The following is a 14,665-nucleotide window of genomic DNA, read 5'->3' as shown; positions in this document are numbered from 1 at the left end:
CCTTCACTGATTTGACCAAGGCCTTGACTCAGTCAATCAGGATTGGAAGACCCTGTCAAAGGGTGGCTGTCCAGTGAAATTCATCGGCATCCTCTGTCTCTTCCAAGATAAGATGTCGCAATGGTCCTCACATGACAGAGTCCTTTGAGGTCAAGCTGGGGTCAAGCAGGGTATTCCACTGCCCCCACCCTTCTCTCTATCTTCTTTGCCACCTTTCTTTACCTTGTTAGGAATAAGCTTCCCAGAGGTGTGGACATTTTTCTGCCCACGTGTAGAAACTTCTTAACCTCACCAGGTTGAAATCCAGGAAGAAAATGTCATCAGTCTGACTTGTGGAACTTCAGTATGCAAATAACAACATCCTCTCCCATCTCTGAGGAGAACCTTCAAGCCTCACTTAATGCCTTTGTGGAAGAATACCAAAGAATTGGTCTCAGCCTCAACCTCAAGGTGATCCAAACACTTTACCAACTTGTCCCAGATCAAGTTCCAAACCATCTATCCATTAAGGCCAATAAAGAAACATGGAGTACTTCCCCTATTTTGGAAGCTATCTTTCATCTAAGGCTGGCATTAATGCAAAGATTCAACATCACATCCAATCTGTAAATGCCACCTTTGGACAGCCCAATGATGAGAATCTTTAACGATCGTGACATCTGTGCTGATAACAAGATCCTTATGTATGAGGTAGTCATCCTTTTCACTCTTCTATACGGTTTTGAAACTTGGGCTACATATAGACCATTACCTTTAAAGCCCTTCAAGAACTATCAACCCTGCTTGAGACAGATTTTCTGCATCATCTGGAGGGACACACTAATATCCTTGAAGTAGCTAACAGCACCAGCATCAAGGTCACAAATCATCTATAACCAATTCCGCTGGACCAGCCACGTACTTACGCAACCTGAGTTCAGACTACCAAAACAAATCTTCATCATCCAGTTCAATGAAGGCACTTGAACAAGTGGAGGACAAAGGAAGCATTTCAAAGTCCCTGAAGGCTTTCCTCAAGAAATGCAACATTGATATCATTGTGTGAGAGACCGTCATTCAGAAGAAACTGACTTGGAGGATGCTCCTGTACAAGGAACACAATTCTTTGAGAACATCTGATAGCAAGTGAAAGTAAAGAAAAGGAGCGAGAGAAAGGAATGCAATTAATTTGAAGTCCAAGGACCAATTCCACTTCCCAGCAACAGCTGCCAAATGTGTTCAGAGACAAGGCTCTAGGATTAGGCGCAGCAGAAGCACAAGGACCCACAGAACACATGACTAGTGACACGGAATTTCCTAGGTGGACAATCATACTCATTAGCAAGGGATCATAGGTGACTCTTTCGATCTGACTTAACTATTATTCACTATTACCTACAATCATAATATTGTGGTGCTTCTTTGCAGAAATTTGTTGGATTTAAAAGGGACCTGTGAATCTCTAAAAACGTGGAAGTGGAGGTATTGAGTAAAGAAACAAGACTGCAGTGAAATACATTAAATGGGTGGGAATTTAAAACTGGTTTTGATTGTTGCTAGCATTCAATTTGAAATGCAAAATGCCACTGGCAACTTTTCATTGATTAACCAAGATCAGTGAAAGATTGTGCACCTTGAATCCTAGAACTGTACAGTACCAAACAGGCCCTTCAGTCCATCAAATCTGCACCAACTAAAAAAATAGCTTCGATCTGTACTAGTCTCACCTTCTTGGACCAGGCCCACAGCCTTGAGTATTATGACATCTCAAGTGCTCATCCAAGTTCTCTTTGTTTTAGAAGTTGAGGTTTCCTGCCCCAATTATCCTCCCAGGTATTGCGTTCCAGATCTCCTCCACCCACTGGATGAAAATTCTTTCCCTTCAATCCCCTCTAACCCTCCTGCCTTTCAGCTTACAATTATGCCCCCCTCATTTTTAACCCTTCACCTAAAGGGAATGGCTGGTTCCTAGCCACTTTGTCCATGTCCAAGCCCCTCAACCTTATACACCTCTAAGTTCTCCCTTCAGCCTCTCTGCTCCAAAGAAAACAACCCAAGCTTTTCCAGCATTTCTAAACTGCTCTATCCCAGGGAACACCCCAGTGAATCTTCATTGCATGCTTACAGTGCAATCATATTCTTCCCACAGTGCGGATATCAGAACTGCATGCATTACTACACCTGTGGTCTAACTAAAGTTCTGTACAGATCCAACACAACATGGAGTATAACATAGGAAAGTGTGAGGTCATGCATTTTGGTAAGAAGAATAAAAGCATGGACTGTTTTCTAAATGGGGAGAAAATTCAAAAGTCTAAAGTGCTTCGAGACAAAGGAGTTCTAGTCCAGGATTCTCTCGAAGTAAACTTGCAGCTTGAGTCAGGAAGGCAAAGGCAATGTTGGCATTTATTTTGAGAGGACTTGAACATAAAAGCAGGATTGTACTACTGAGGCTTTATAAGGCTGTGGTCAGGCCACATTTGGAGTATTGTGTGCAGTTTTGGGCCCCATATTTCAAGAGGGAATGTAATGGTCCTGGAGCGGGTTCAGAGGATGTTCACAAGAATGGTCCCAGGAATGGAAAGCTTTACATATGAGGAACATTTGAGGATTCTGGGACTATACTCATTGGAGTTTAGAAGGATGAGGGGGGATCTAATTGAAACTTACAGAATACTGAATGGCCTGGACAGAGTGGATGCTTCCATTGGTAGGAGAGACTAGGGCCCAATAGCATGGCCTTAGAGTAAAGGGAAGACCTTTTAGAATGGAACAAAGGAGAAACTTCTTCAGCCAAAGAGTGGTGAACCTATGGAATTCACTGCCACAGAAAGCTGTAGAGGCCAGGTCATGGAGTACATTTAGGATTGAGCTAGATAGATAGGTTGTTGATTATCAAGGGGATCAAGGGCTTTGGGGAGAAAGCAGGAGAATGGGGTTGAGGAACTTATCAGCCATGATTGAATGGAAGAACAGACTCGATGGGCTGAATGGCCTAATTTCTGCTCCTGTCTTAGGGTCTCCCACTTTTTTAACCTATGCAACAAGTAATAAAGATAAATGTCCTGTGTGCTTTTAAGCACCATATTAACCTGCCCCGCTACCTTCAAGGATGTGCAGATAAGCACCAAAATCCCTTCGTTCCTCTTTTGTGTTTATCGATTATTTTTGAATGTTCATCCAAATGTGGAAGAAACATTTGCAACTCTTGAACTAATCAGTTACAAAGACTTATATGCTCTAACTTGGCCAAAAGTGAATTTTCTAAAGCAGAATTTATTTAATTTGGGCCACATTGTGGGATAAGGCCAATCAGCTCCTAACAATACAGGCTATTTAGGATTTTCTTGTGCCTGAAACAAAATGAGAAGTTTTATGGTACATCAAAATGAATGGATTCTATTGAAAGTTTGATCTGAATTTCAACAGTGTGATGGCTCCTTTGTGAAGTTTCTTTTAAAAAAGTGAAGTTTTAATGGGCAAGGGAATGTGATAAGTGTCTTGGATAACTTGAAGGCTGTGCGAGCTACAGCAGCAGTTTTAGTAGCACAGAATCACACTAAGCCATTTAAACTGACCGTTGGTACCACAAAGTCAATGTTGGTGCAGTGATATTGGGGGATTATGAGAGGGGAATCAAGTGATCATTCAGTTATTTTGAGTACATGATAACAGTAATATTCAACTGTGGAATAAAGAGACTTCGAGTTTGGTATTGGCTCTACAATATTTAAAGTTTACATCAAGCAATGCGACCGAGACCATTATAGTAATTTTTAACAGAAAAAAATGAATGTTTCGGTGAGATTCTTCTTGAGCTTAGGAATGGATGGATTGGAACAATCATAAATTGAATAAATCCAAAAATTAGATTCAATATTAATAAAAATCTGGAATCATTTTTGATTGTTGGAAAAACCCAACTGGTTCAGGAAACTGCCATCCTTACCTGGTCTGGCCTACATGTGATTTCAGACCAACAGCGATGTAATTGAGTCTTAATGTGGAGACTCGGGATGTGTACACAAGGAATGGAAAAGGAGAACAAGTAGAGGTGAAAACTTCTGATGCACAAACTCCTTTCACAGAATTTAAATTCCTTACAATAACATTTATTTCTAAACATTAATGCTAGAAAAATTGATCAGTTCAACAGAAAATAAAATCAAATTATTGTACTAAATGCTTTGCTTTCTACTTTAAAATTGCATCAGAAGTACTACATAGGAATCAAATGGAAATAATCCCTAGCATTACACATTCGTTGCTGAATCATAAATCGGAAGTGTTTCAACAAAATGTGTTTGACTAGAAACAGCAAACGCAGGAAGCCATTCATCTTCCAACACCTTTGATTTCTGAATAGTCATACCGGTCTCGAAACGTTAACTCGGTTTCTCTCCACAGATGCTGCCAGGCTTGATGAGTTTCTCCAGTATTCTGTGTTTGATTCAGACTTCTAGCATCTCAATATCTTGCTTTTATAGGAAATCATTCCACTATTACTACTACACAATAGGAAGAGCAATTATTTCTCAGTATCAAATCCTTTTTTTTGAGAGTTTCTGGTTAGGTGAGATGGATAATTACTTGAAACAATTTATCAAGTTACTAAACTTGAGTTTGAATTTCTTTTCATCAAATACAGGAATATGCCATTAAAGAAATTTTGCTGCTTTACTTGATGGTTAGTATTTACCATATTTTTGCAACTGTGATATCTTGACATAATATCAAATGCTCTAAGTCCTTACCACTTTGCTGTCTGTTGCTGTCTGACTCATCCATACAGTACACTTGGAAATAATCAATAACATCTTCCTCCCCTACTGTCCAGTAGACTGTTATTGTTGTGCTTGTTGCTGTGTTTGGTTCCTGAGGAACAATTGTTGGAGACTGAGGAACTGAAAGAAAATTTGAACAAAAATGTTGTGAAAAGATTCAGGCATTCTGCTTGCTCAAAAAGATAGCACTTTCTTAAATGTTGGCATGAATGGGTTAAAATATTTTCCTTTCACATGCGCTTCAGAATGGAATGCGTGAACTGCGATGATGTAAATGCATGATGAACAGTCTATAAAAAGCAAATGCAAGATGGAGTAACTCAAGCGGTGTTTACCAGCGTTTGTTGGCCACTGATTCAGCTCATTTAAGGACTTCCCTCAGACTTGAACTGATTCCTGACACAGTCCTTAAAGTGAGCTACAGTCACTGACAAACCTGTCGAAACACTCAACTTTTCAGATACATTCCAATTCACAGTGCAAAATGTTTGGCATTCATTTTGCTGAGAATTCTTCCAAATGTCAGATGAAAACTATTAATTAACAATGTCTCTGATATGAATGTGGAGGTGGGAAGAGTGTGGGGGATAAAAACTGCCAGGCTGTTCATGCCCCAGGAGGAGTGACGAAAGAGCCCCATACCTTGGTGAGCAGGAGCTGCAACTTCAGATCAGCTGCCAGGAATCCCATAGTTCAGTTCAGTTCGTTTCCCTTCCTTACTTTCTACTGAACCTAAGTCAGAGTGCTGGCACTTTCGCCAGACCTATCTTCTGCAGTCTGTCTCATGATATGTGCACTTTGAAATTTAAAGGGGTGGAAATATGGTCAGGATTCCCCATTCTTTTATTATTTGGATCCTCTCCCGCTCATCGGAAAGGTTAGTTATAAAGATGAGGAGAGAGATAATGGGAACTGCAGATGCTGGAGATTCCAAGATAATAAAATGTGAGGCTGGATGAACACAGCAGGCCAAGCAGCTTCTCAGGAGCACAAAAGCTGACGTTTCGGGCCTAGACCCTTCATCAGATGAAGGGTCTAGGCCCGAAACGTCAGCTTTTGTGCTCCTGAGATGCTGCTTGGCCTGCTGTGTTCATCCAGCCTCACATTTTATTATAAAGATGAGGACTCAGTTTGTTAAGTCCTCCAGAAAATAGCTTGGTCTAACGGGAGGTAGGCTGAGTGCTGCTGCTCAAAGTAGAAATCATGATTCTGTCAAAAATTCAGCTCAGTCTCTTTTGTGCAGGCTTCAAACATCAGAAGGGCTTCTTATCAGGCCTTCACCCACTAATCGGAATGGTGGGGAGAGATAGGATTTAAAGGGCAGTGGGTGCTTAATAGAACCTAAAAGTAAGTGCACAAACTTAATCGATTGAGCACAATACTTAAAAGTGATTGGGTTCCAACCCAATGTAAAAGCAGAAACAGCTGAAGATGCGTGAATGAAAGTTTCAAAATTCATTAGATTTAGGAATTGTGCCTGTGATTCAGAAAATCGTGCATGTCAATTCCATGTGTAAGAGAGCAGTGGAGAAAACAAATAATTACAGGTCAGTTCAAATCCAGTATCGAGACAGAGATTCTCTTCAGGAGGTCACTTAGCACACTGGGCAGGTCAGTGTCTATGGGCACTATCTATATTGACTTCCAGAGAAACTTTCTAAGCCTCTACACAGGGAGTTACTTGCAAAATTTGTGAAAAGAGTGGAGAGAACTGGAGGTAATCCGGTGACATGGGTTAGCAATCAGAGTTTCCTATCTGTGGAACTACTGGTGTCCTTCAGGGTCTGTACTTGGGCTGTTTACAATGTGTTAATTATCTGGGGAAAGCAGTGGAGTTGCAGATTCAAATTTACAGATGACACTCGGTTAGATACCATAAAATTGTTTGATAGGAGCATAAAATTACGAAGAGAAAAGTGAATAAGCTATGACAGATGTAGTTTGATTTGGGTAAGTGCAAAATCATTGTGACTTTGGATCTGAGAAAGAAAAATAAGATTTTTTTTAAATCCTGAGATTAGGAAATCTGGAGGTGCAAAGGAATGGCAGTCTCCAGGTACCCACATCATGAATGGCTAGTTCACACATACTCCAAGAAATCTAAAAGATAAACTTTTCTCCAAGAGGGATTGTACTTCAAAAGTAAGGAAATGATGGTATGGTAGTACAGAGCCTTGTTCACACCCCCCATTGAATACCTGATTCAGTCTTCTTTCATTAGTTTGCAGGATGAGGGCATCAATGGTGGGTCAGCATTTACTGTCCTTCCCTAATGGTCCTGGAAAAGTGGGCTGGTCTTCTTGAACTGCTGCGATCTATGTGGTGTGGATACACTAACTGCACTGTTAGGAACAGAGTTGCGAAATATGGACCCAGCAACAGTGAAGGAACACTTATGTAAGGAACGAAATCTCAGAAAAGATATATTGACTTTGGATTCACCAGAAAGGGTTAGATGAGACCAGTTGCACAAACTTGGCTTGTGTTACCTTGAATTTACAATGTTGAATGATTATCTAACCTAAATGTTTAAAATGGTTAAATGTTATGCTACAGTGGATACAGAGAAACTATTTTATCTACTGGAGGATTCTACAATAAAAGGGAGCCTAATAGTGGGATTATGCGATCAGTCATTTATAGATGAAATCAGGAACAGAGTAAAGACAGTGACGCTGACTGGGTATGAGTTCTATTGCTGCTAACAGCTGTACACTAGTTCACCTTCACTATATAATTCATCTGTGAATATATCCAGTGTGGGTCAACAAGCTATTCAACATTGAAAGCGGCACAGTTTGATTCTGCCCTTATCTGGTATTAAAAGCACACACTTTCCTTCAATTCTAACCGACCAATGGTTGAAAGCAGAGAATTAGTTGATTTATCCTCTAACCCATCAGTATTTAGAACCCTGGGCTACCCTAAAGATAACTATGATGTTAGGTTTAATGGTCAAGTGGACTTTCTTTCCATACTGGTTTGGGGATCTTATGCTTTACTTCAGTCCTCAAATATCCATATATGTGAGAAATGCAGTGCACAAAAAAACACAGTCCAAGATCACATTTAGCATCTTACTCTGTTGCTCAACATCACATTAGCTGCGTATAATTTCTCAGTCATGGACAGTGATTTCTAAATAAGTATTTTACTAGTTTGATTTATTCTCACCTGTACCACAATACAGTGAAAATCTTTGTTTATGAGCGCTACCGGCAGATCATAGCAAGCAAATGATATACAGATCAAAAAGATTTAGAGACATACAGGTTACGTTGCACAGGGTGTGCTTTAGGCAGGATGAACATTAGCAAGAGCAGTGTTATTTGAGACTACAGAGTCCATTCATCAGTCTGATAATAGACGGAAAGAAGCTGTTCCTAAATCTGCTTGTGCATGTGTTCAGGCTCTGTATCTCCTCCCTGACAGAAGAAGTTGGAGGTCATTACCAAGGGGCGATGGATTTTTGTTGACCACATTTCCGTGATGGTCTGGACAGTGCACATTTCCTTCTGTAGTTTCTTATGGTCTTGGGTAGAGCAGTTACCATCCCAGGCCATTATGCACAAAGACAGTATGCTTTCAATGGTGTATCTGTAGAAGTTAGTGAGGGGCCTTTATGGACATGCCAAATTCCATGAGCCACCTGAAGAAGAGGAGGCATTGTTGTGCCTTCTTGACTGTCACATCTACTTGGTAAGTCCAGTACAGGTCATTGATTATCATCACTCCATGGAACTTGATGCTCTTCACCCTCTCAACCTCAGTTCCATTGATGTAGGTGGGAGTGTGTTCTCCTCCCTTCTTTCTGAAGTCGATGATCAGTTCCTTAGTTTTGCCGACATTGAGAGACAGATTGTTTTCATTGCACCATGTCACTAAGTCCTCTATTACCCTTCTGTATTTTGACTCATCATCGTTAGATATCCATCTCACTACGATTGTGTCATCAGTGAACGTGTAAATGGAATACACTCATCTCAACTGAAGTAAGTCCAAAGCTTTGACTGGTATCTCTACAAGTTATGAGAGGAGTTCTGTAGTGTTCCATAATCTATTAAGCCTTTGACTATGGAACAGATTCTAGAAGATAGCGATGATGATTTTACAGATCTTAAAAGTCTTCCTAGTGAATATTATCACGAAGTAGATGAGAATGTGAGACAAACTCAGCATCAGTCCCAGCAAAGCACTAGCTGCCCTCAAGTCTAGACTGTGAGAATAGATTGAGCAATTGGAAAAGAAGGGATTAATTATGAAAATACGACTGCTACAGACTGGATTAGCAGCTTGATCAGGGTGAAAGCGAACCTGGAAAAACTGAAAGCCTGCATAGATCCAAAGAATCTAAAAGCTTAAAGCTTTAAAAATGCTTGTTGCGTATGTGGGCGTTGCTGGGAGACGTGCAATTTGTTACCCACCCCAGTTGACTTTGAACCAACTGTCTCTCTAGCATTTTCAGAGGGCAGTTCAGAGTTAACCACACTGCTGTGGGTCTGGAGTCACATGTAAGCCAGACCAGGTAAGGATCTCAGATTTCCCTCCCTAAAGGATGTTCGTGAACCAGGTGGGTTTTTGCATCGATCAACAGCAGTCATATGGTTGTCTTTAAACCAGCTTTTAAATTCTGGATTTTGTTGAATTCAAAACACCCAGCTGTCAAGGTGGGATTTGAACCAATGTCCCCAGTGCATTAGCCTCAGTGTCTGGGTTATTAATCCAGTGACATTACCGTTACACCCATGCCTCATCCCATCCCATGATCTCACTACCCTATACCAACCACTGAAGACATGTTGTCACAATTCGATCTTTACTATCCTCAACGTTAATTGATGGTAACTAGCAGGTGAAGCTGGATAAAAACACCAGTTCTCTATGTTCAGGATGTCAATGGGAAGATGCAGATGGCTGTGCTTGCGATTTGGCATCTGGGCTGCTCCAGAAAAAGTATCAAGGCAGGCAGCATGAGGTAGCATTGATCTTCCTGGAGCAGAAGCTATCCAGGATGACCCTCTAGTCTATGACTGTTGAGGCACACAAGAGGAAGCTGCTGCAGATCATGATCAGAATCTAGTGCAACTGCTAGACACAGCTGAATTAAATGAACCTGAAGCTGATCAAGAAAACGGTGCAGTTGAGGATGAAGTCATGTATACAAGTCAGGCATTGGCAGTCAAAGGACCCTTGCCTGGATCCTGACAACTTGAGAACTCTGGCAGAGAAGTAGTGATCAAATGATTTGAAGGCAATCTAATGATCTGTTGGATTCATGAACTATTCTTGTCTAAATTTGTCATCAGAGTGTGAACACCTACACAAGATCACAGCTATGGCTCTGCAGTGGTTTTAGGGCACAAGATAAGAAGTTGCTTTTACTAGAACGGGACATCTAGTAACAACATTGTAGGAATCAATTCTCTTGCCGCTGTAGATAATTTTTCTGATTGATGGAGTTAAAACTAGCTGATGTCACAGAATGCTTGGAAGCACTCTTCTTTCATTACAGTATTTCACACTTTGCCATGAGGGACAATGGCCCTCAATTTATAATTATAAAGTTTTGGCACTTCATATCAAAAAATTGGAAGATTCAACACCATATATTATCTTCTTTGTTTACGAGCAGCACAGGCAGATCACAGTAAGCAAGGCATGGACAGATCAAAGTCTTACAGGCATATAGGATACAATGCACAAGATGTACATGAGGTGAGATCAACGTTAGCAAGATCAGCGTTATTTGAGGCTTATTGTTGAGGAGGTGCAGTTACCTAACTTCACTGATTTTTGGTCAGTTTGGGGTTTCAGAAAGCTGAGCCACTGGCTACCTCCAGTCAAATGGAAGACTGCAAATTGCTTGAGAGATCACTGAACAAATCCAGCACAGATCTGTTTCGGATAATTATAGAATCAAGAAATATATCTACTGAAGGTATCGAAAGTAGTCCAGTTCAGTGACTATTATCACATCACACCTAAATTATTCTTCCAGACAAACCATTGTGGGGAGTAGGAGTGAGTGACAAAATTCAAATGAAATGAAAGAAAACCAAATTTGACTTTGATACAACTACAAATCATTGCTACAACTGAGCATTAGAGAGAGATAATCAGTGTGTAAATGTTCAACACTCTGAACAACAGTCAGTTTCTTTGGAAACTTGCTACCTGTCTAGAGCAGTCATCACTTCAGTTATATTATAGTAAACACTAACAACAGGTATATTACCACAACTACAGGCTTACACATATAAGTAAAGAAACCGTTCTTTCACAATAAAACAACCACACCATCTCTGTACAGTACAGAGCGAGAATCAATCCCAGGCTTTCACCATTCCCCAACAATCAGTAGCAACAATTACCATGGCAGCAGTACTGGCCACAGAAATGACACTCCCTGAAAAAAGAACCCTAGGAATAACCGGATAAATTTTGAGTTTGGTTACCATTTGATAACCTACATGATTTACAGATTGTGAACGTGACATATGTGCATGATGAAAGTGGGACAGACTAGAATTATATACAATTTTGCCATGAATGAATGAGTTATCATTAACTAAAGTTTTTGACCATGAGTATCAGATAACTTGGTTACTTTGCAGTTACAAATGGCAGTACACGCGAATGATTTTTTTTACAGCAAGGGAGATATTTGGGGAAGTACACTTTACATAGTGGATTAAGTTGTTTTCTGTAGTCTTGTGGCCTCTACCTCTGCAGTAATTAAACAGATTTCTAGAAACAGGGAAGATTGTAATGAACAGCCTTCTTGAAAGATCACAAGGTACCTGTTGTAGGTATGTCCAAGGTAGTTTTATTATTGATGGTTTTAAAACAGATAACAAAAGTGATAGTCATACCAGGTAAATTTTTCAGTGACTCAAATCCAGGTCTTGTAGATTTCACAGCAAGATCTTCAAAAGGTGAGCACCAACTTGGTTTTAAATCCATGGAAATTGCACTCTCCAAGGCATCAATCACACTGTACAAATCGATGTTGAATCATTAGTTATTGTAATTCTTTTTGAACAATTTAACTAAACTGGTTATCAACATTAGACACTAAACATAACTATTAAAAAAGACAATTTTACATATTTATTCAGTTACTGTTCTCAATCATAACTCAGGTGTCTCAACAATATTCTCTTATTTGGAGATTAATGTTGGGAAGTGCAACCTGGACCAATTTTAACAGCATGAAGACCACAGAGGATATTGACTTCCTATCCCTACACAGACAATCTAAGCACCCCTAAGGGGCCATCCCTTCTATTTTGAATCCCCTTCAGCCTCTCTCATTCCCTCCAAACTATCACCCTTTCCCAATAGCAATAGGGTGATGTGGTGTGAAAAGCAGACAGCATTGTTTCTCCAGTAACCATCCAAGTGCCAGTGCAATATGATCAAGAGTGGATCACCATACTGAGTGTCTGAAAACAGCCTCCTCTTTCAACTCCATTGTATCTCCAAAAATCTTACAAGATTGCTCATACTTTGCCTAAACTATTTACTCTCTGAGTCTCCTCGCTCTGAACCAAAGAATTTTATTTGTGGAAGGTGCTCTTGTGACAAATTCTTACCATCACTGGCAATTAAAGCCTAGGTTTATCCAAGGCAGATGATGAAAAGAATTTGTCCAAAGAGTACCTTACACAAACAATATGCCTGTCTTCCAGTCTGTCTCTCTTTCTTGCTATTAAGAGATGCTTGAGGGTAAGTTTAGGCCTTTAGCTGCCTCTCAATGTAACTGCACTGCCCACCACTTTGTGCTGGGGTATGGGTGTGCAATTCAGTTTGTTTCTACCTGGGAGGTGAGGAGGAGACGGGACACTTCCCTTGAGGTAGGGATATTCTAATAGTGCTCTTGGAAGCATTCTGATAGTTGCCCACACATCCCATGCAAGGGTTAATAGAGTGTCTTCTTTGTCCCGGTAGTTGGCAGATAAGAGGAGATTCTGAGGGCCTGAAAAGATGAAAACAGGAGCTGTGACACCCTTTCTTAAAAAAAATTTTGGGGAGTTATAACTTCCTAAGATACTGGACTAGGGAAGCCAATTCAAGATCGTCATTTTGTCCAGTTCAGCAAAAGAACTGTCTGACAAAGAAACCTAATTTATTTGAACAGAACTAGAAGCATGGATTACCCCATTCAGAGTAATCAAATCAGCTTTATTCAGGCATACCACAATCTTCCTGAATAACGTTTCCAATGTGCTTTGACTTCCAATAGCATTTTGCTTATACTGCACCCTGAATAATACATCATGCGCTGCATAACAAAACACAAGCACTAAAACTGTGCAGAGTCAATGGGCTCATCCTTTGCATAAAAGCCTGTATTATGTGGAAGCACCAGAGAACTGAAGCCTTTATCTTGAAAGATATGCCTGACTGGCGCATGGAGATACATAATTATAGATTGGAAATGGTGCAACTATTAAATTGAATTAAAGAGAGTGAGGCAAGTGGGCATATTTCTGTTTCAAGATTCAAACTAGGAAAAGATGAATTTACTAATATTAGCAGGAAAGTCTCCTTCACATAAAATGAGTGATCTTACAGGAATTATAAAATCCCGGGTAATGTCTAGTTCATCCATCAATAGGCTTAGTTTGTGAGGGGCTAGAGGCATGGCTCTGCAATGACAGAGACAAGTAGTTATAGCTTAACATGCACCAATTCACACCAAGCATGGGCTGACCAAGAATCTCTCCTTCTCTTACTACCTGCCGCAGTGGATGAGAAGAATTAGCAGGTTGATTATCAACCTGCTTGGATTATGTCAAGAACGCTCCCAGGAAGAATAGTCAGGGTTAAACTTTCTTACACTTTTTAAAGGAACAATTGACAGTAAAATTGGAAGCCTTTGAAATCTCTCTGGATGAAAGCACAAAGGAAGATTTGTCTGTAATTATCTTGTCATCTTCTAATTTATGTGTGTTAAATGAACCAGCAAACTTTTACTTCCTTTTAAGTGGAAGCATTTAATCACACAGAACATATTTGGCTGTACAACAGAGACACCATTAGTTCTGTAACCTAAACATTGCCAGGATAAGAGTCAATGGGCATGAACCAAGAGAAAAATCATGTCAATTTACAAGCGACAGCCTCCTAATCCAACAGAGAATAAGGGTTTATGAGGGACAGAGGAAAAGTTATAATCACATATTTACCAGACACCTTAGAATCTCAGGATTAATTTTACAGCAATATAGGAGGGGAAACACAGACCGTTATCAAGGCAGCTTGTGAAATTAATTTTGTATTCAAAACAATACTTTATTTAATCTTGGTTACGTCAATTTCCAAATTCATTATGCATTTTGATAAAAAGTATGTTGCTTGAAATTATTGACGTTAGGCCGCCCCAGTGTTATATTGCAACCTTGGTTCTGGTCCATTGTGGAAATGCTTCCACAGCCTAAGTAGGGGTTAGCATAATATCTACACACATTAATGAGGAACTTCAAAGCGATTACATAATTCACTCCAACAGCACACTGATCAGTGAGACTTTTGAAAATCACTCTTGAATAGAGAGAGCATAGTATAAAGTACCTGTCATTGATCATCCTGAAGGACTGTAGATGAAGAGAGAAAACAGAAAGGATAGATTAAATGAGAAGAAAAGTTCCTTCATGCCAACAACCACCTGTTCAAATCATTCCTTGAAACAACTCAAATTTCTCATGTGGAAACAGCAGCAGTCATCAAATACCCAACCAAGATGTCTTAATTAAACTAACACACAGATTTAACAAGAAATTAACTTCATCACGTTTCATTAAATGACAGACATTTTATGTACCAACTTGCTTTCAATTAAATTAATAGGGAGAGTAAACATTTACATTAGCCAAAAAATTAAGCAGAGCAAAAGAATG

The 14,665-nt window shown here is 39.9% G+C and overlaps 1 protein-coding gene across 2 annotated transcripts in view; it reads right to left on the bottom strand.

Moving 5' to 3' along the window:
• Nucleotides 1-14,665, bottom strand: part of LOC125450022 (cardiomyopathy-associated protein 5-like) — an 87,381-nt gene that overhangs the window by 19,326 nt on the left and 53,390 nt on the right. The window contains exons 5-7 of one of the 2 annotated variants that reach the window (XM_048525956.2): nt 14,340-14,362; nt 11,636-11,757; nt 4,734-4,883 (exon numbers count right to left, since the gene is read on the bottom strand). In XM_048525956.2, coding sequence (XP_048381913.1) covers nt 4,734-4,883; nt 11,636-11,757; nt 14,340-14,362 — 295 coding nt within the window. The remainder of the gene's footprint in view (nt 1-4,733; nt 4,884-11,635; nt 11,758-14,339; nt 14,363-14,665) is intronic. The other variant, XM_048525966.2, reaches the window with a different exon arrangement.

This window comes from Stegostoma tigrinum, chromosome 3, assembly GCF_030684315.1.
Source record: "Stegostoma tigrinum isolate sSteTig4 chromosome 3, sSteTig4.hap1, whole genome shotgun sequence".
Taxonomy (NCBI): Eukaryota; Metazoa; Chordata; class Chondrichthyes; order Orectolobiformes; family Stegostomatidae; genus Stegostoma; species Stegostoma tigrinum.
Note: the sequence above shows the minus strand (reverse complement) of the source record. Positions and strands in the feature narration are given on the sequence as shown.